Source organism: Temnothorax longispinosus, unplaced genomic scaffold, assembly GCF_030848805.1.
Source record: "Temnothorax longispinosus isolate EJ_2023e unplaced genomic scaffold, Tlon_JGU_v1 HiC_scaffold_30, whole genome shotgun sequence".
In the NCBI taxonomy this organism is placed as follows: domain Eukaryota; kingdom Metazoa; phylum Arthropoda; class Insecta; order Hymenoptera; family Formicidae; genus Temnothorax; species Temnothorax longispinosus.
Genome location: NW_027270121.1, coordinates 232,947 through 236,441, shown reverse-complemented (window position 1 = coordinate 236,441; position 3,495 = coordinate 232,947). Strand labels below are relative to the sequence as shown.

Genomic DNA, 3,495 nt, shown 5'->3' with positions numbered 1-3,495 from the left:
AAAAAACTTTGTTGAGACAACAAATTTTTTTATAGGTTATTGAAATTATTATTCATTGAATCAATGAATAATATAATTGAGTAATACATTTAATATTATTAGTATTAATGTATATATTTATTAATTTGGTGAATAACTTAGGGCCAGTTTTTCAGTTTTTCTTATAAAAGAGATATCCCTTTTATAAGAAAAAGCTCAAGAGTGAGTTTAGCTAAACTTCAGTTTAAACGACTATTGAAAAACTGGCCCTAAGTTATTCACCAAATTAATAAATATATACATTAATACTAATAATATTAAATGTATTACTCAATTATATTATTCGTCTCTTTCTAACTATAGTTACAAAGAGACGAAGATTGAGTTAAGCTAAGAGTACCTAGAGTTAAAAGCGACTATTGAAAAACTAGCCCTTAATCACATAACAATTACATTTATTGATTATTAATTACATTACAATTATGTTTATTGATTATTAATTACATTACAATTACATTTATTGATATTATAAAGTAATATATTTGAGTACGGCATTGTGGCAATAAATAATTTTATCATGAATTTATTAAAATACTTTATTAAAATGCAAAAAACAACTGTTAAATCTGTTAATTTATTATTAATTCATTAACAGATTTATCACTTTTACAGAATTTTTTAACTACGTTTTACAAGATTCATTAATGCAATGACATACTGAAATATACTATTTTATAGTAATAAACGTAGTTATAAAGAATATAAAATAATTAAATCAGATATTGAGTTATTAAATACATACATTATTATTAATACTAATACTAAATGTATATAATATTGTAATAAATGTAATTGTTCGGAAGCGGACCGAGAGCGCGAGAGAAGACTCGAGCCGCGAATGACAAGGAGACAAGCAGAAAGTTAGCGGACAAACGTTTATTTACTATTTACAATTATTTACAAGAAGATAAGAATTCGATTCGCGCGGAAGCAGCAACGAACGAAAAGAGCGAGCGACTCTAACTATATTTACAATAGCAACTCGAAAAGCAGAGAGCGACTGGCCTCGTGGCCAAGGGCGCTCGTCCTTTTAAACTCTCGGGGGCTTCTTGCATGTTCGATACTTTTCGATAGCTTGTGTTCCAGAAAGAAGTCCCCGAGATACTCGTCGTCGACAATTATAAACAATGGAGACAAAGTGAACGCGTGCGAACAATTAACTCGGCAATGCCTTATCTCCACTGTTTGTACATTCGGTCGTCACGTTGAATATCGTGGCGATGAAAACACTTTTGTCTCCCGTCGCTGCCGAAACACTTTTCTTATTTCGATTCCGCTATGGATCGAAACGTTTAACCATCTTAAACATTCCGCCCGCCTCGTCAGAGCCGCTGACGAAACGGCTGCTGTACCCAATTCTATTAGCGAGCGAATTCCGTAGGTACAAGCGGGTCGTTGACCCTGCATCGCGCGCGCGGGTATTTACATCGCAATCACAACATTAGACGTGCAAGGATTTAACGTTCTCAGAACTTCAAGGGAATATGTGCTTTAAGGAAGCCGCGATCGCAAGAAAGCGCAAGACAGTCAATTTTACTTGATTTTAATTTTAGCGGCAAGTAAGATAGGGTTGACAATCTTCGAATTTTATTGGCGCGTACAACTTTATTATGTCTCGACGCAAAGAGAGCAAAAAAAATTTGCAGTGGAGGCCTTGGTTTGAAAGCGCTAAATCTAGCGCACATGTTTCGGGGATACTGATGGGCCTAGAGCCCCAGCATCCGTTCGTAAGAGAGGCGCTAAGTTATCCTTCTGTTTCCTCCCGTGGATCGCTGTCGCTCGCAGGCAGAAGGACAAGCTTGACGATCGGCCTTGTAAACTCGCCTGTCGCGGTGCGGACGGTGACCACGCGCACCCGGCCGTCCTCTCCGGGATGGACCTTGACCACTCGAGCCAATGGCCACCTCGTTGGCGAGGTGGTCTTGTTCCGCAGGAGGCAGAGGCGTCCAAGCTGGATGTCCAGTTCTTTGGTCTGCCACTTGGGGCGGTGCACCAGCGAATGCACGTATTCCTGGGACCATCGTTTCTAAAAATGATCTCTCATCTGCTGCAGCAGCTGCCAGCGGGTGAGGCGGTTAACGGGAACGTCTAGCAGCAACGGCTCCGGCACGTGGATCAGGGCGGACCCTACCAAAAAGTGCCTCGGAGTGAGCACGGCCAGGTCATCTGGATCGTCGGAAAATGCCTGCAAAGGACGAGAGTTAAGACAAGCTTCGATTTGAGCGAGGAGAGTGCTCATCTCCTCGTAAGTCAACGTGGCCTCGTCCAGCACCCGCCGCCGCCGAAGGTGGTGCTTGAGAGATTTTACGGCGGCCTCCCAGAGGCCACCAAAATGAGGAGCGGATGGCGGGTTGAATCGCCACCTGATTCCGTCGCCAGCTAGATGGCTAGCGATCTGTCGTCCTTCAGGGTTACTGGCAGCGAAAAGGGCGCGTAACTGCTTGTCGGCTCCTACAAAGTTCGTCCCGCAATCACTGTGGAGGCTGCTGCACAGTCCGCGACGGGACGTAAATCGGCGCAGCGCCGCCAGGAAGGCCGCCGCGGTATAGTCGGATACGACCTCCAGATGCACGGCCCGCGTGACGAGGCAGACAAACACCGAGATGAAGGCTTTGTAGGCTCGCTGCCCTCGACCTTTGGAAGTCCTCAGGCGAATTGGCCCGGCGTAATCGACGCCGGTGTGTAGAAAGGGCCTGGCAGGGCTCACCCTTTCGCGGGGAAGACTGCTCATTAGCTGCTGCAGAGTTGCCGCCCGCCAACGCGCGCAAGTAACGCAGCGGAGGATCAGGCGTTTCACCAGGGCTCGGCCTCGTGGGATCCAGTAGCGCTGCCGACACATGCCTAATGTCAATTGGACTCCTCCGTGCATCGTCCGGCGATGGCAAGCTTCCACTGTTAATCGAGTAAAGTGCGAGGCGTTCGGCAGGACAACTGGGTGACGTTTATCGTAGGAGAGGACGGCGTGTTTTATCCTGCCGCCCACGCGCAGGAGCCCTTGAGCGTCTAAAAAAGGATTGAGTTTTACAAAGTAGTTAGATAACAGTAGGTAAGCTAGGCCGGTTCTAACTTACCCCGTGGGATTTGGGGGGGAGGTGAGGGGCGGGGGGTATACCGCGGGGGGGTATCGCGGAAAAGAGGGAGAGGGGAACCGCGTTTTCGGGCGTCGCGGGGGAGGGGGAGGGGGGAACCGCGTTTTCGGGTGTCGCGGGGAAGGGGGGGAGGGGGCCGCGTTTTCGGGCGTCGCAGGGGGAGAGGGAGGAGGCAACCGCGTTTTCGGGTGTCGCGGTGGAGGGGGAGGGGAGGAACCGCGTTTTCCGGAGAGGAGGGACCCGCGTTTTTCCGGCGCCGCGTTTTCGGGCGCCGCGGGGGAGGGGGCCCGCGTTTTCGCCGCGCCGCGGAGTCTGCGTGACGTCACGGTACGCTCGCGTTATCGCCCCCTCGTAGATGTTTCCTCCG

At 47.8% G+C, this 3,495-nt stretch overlaps 1 protein-coding gene across 1 annotated transcript; it reads right to left on the bottom strand.

Moving 5' to 3' along the window:
• Window positions 1-2,065: 2,065 nt before the first annotated feature.
• LOC139824226 (uncharacterized) lies at window positions 2,066-2,878 on the bottom strand. Its single transcript, XM_071796727.1, has one exon. The coding sequence runs from the start codon at window positions 2,876-2,878 to the stop codon at window positions 2,066-2,068; it is 813 nt and encodes a 270-aa protein (XP_071652828.1).
• Window positions 2,879-3,495: the final 617 nt, after the last annotated feature.

What these genes read in the sequence shown, in the direction of transcription:
- LOC139824226 (XM_071796727.1), bottom strand. Translation starts at nt 2,878, where the DNA reads ATGTGTCGGCAGCGCTACTGGATCCCACGAGGCCGAGCCCTGGTGAAA.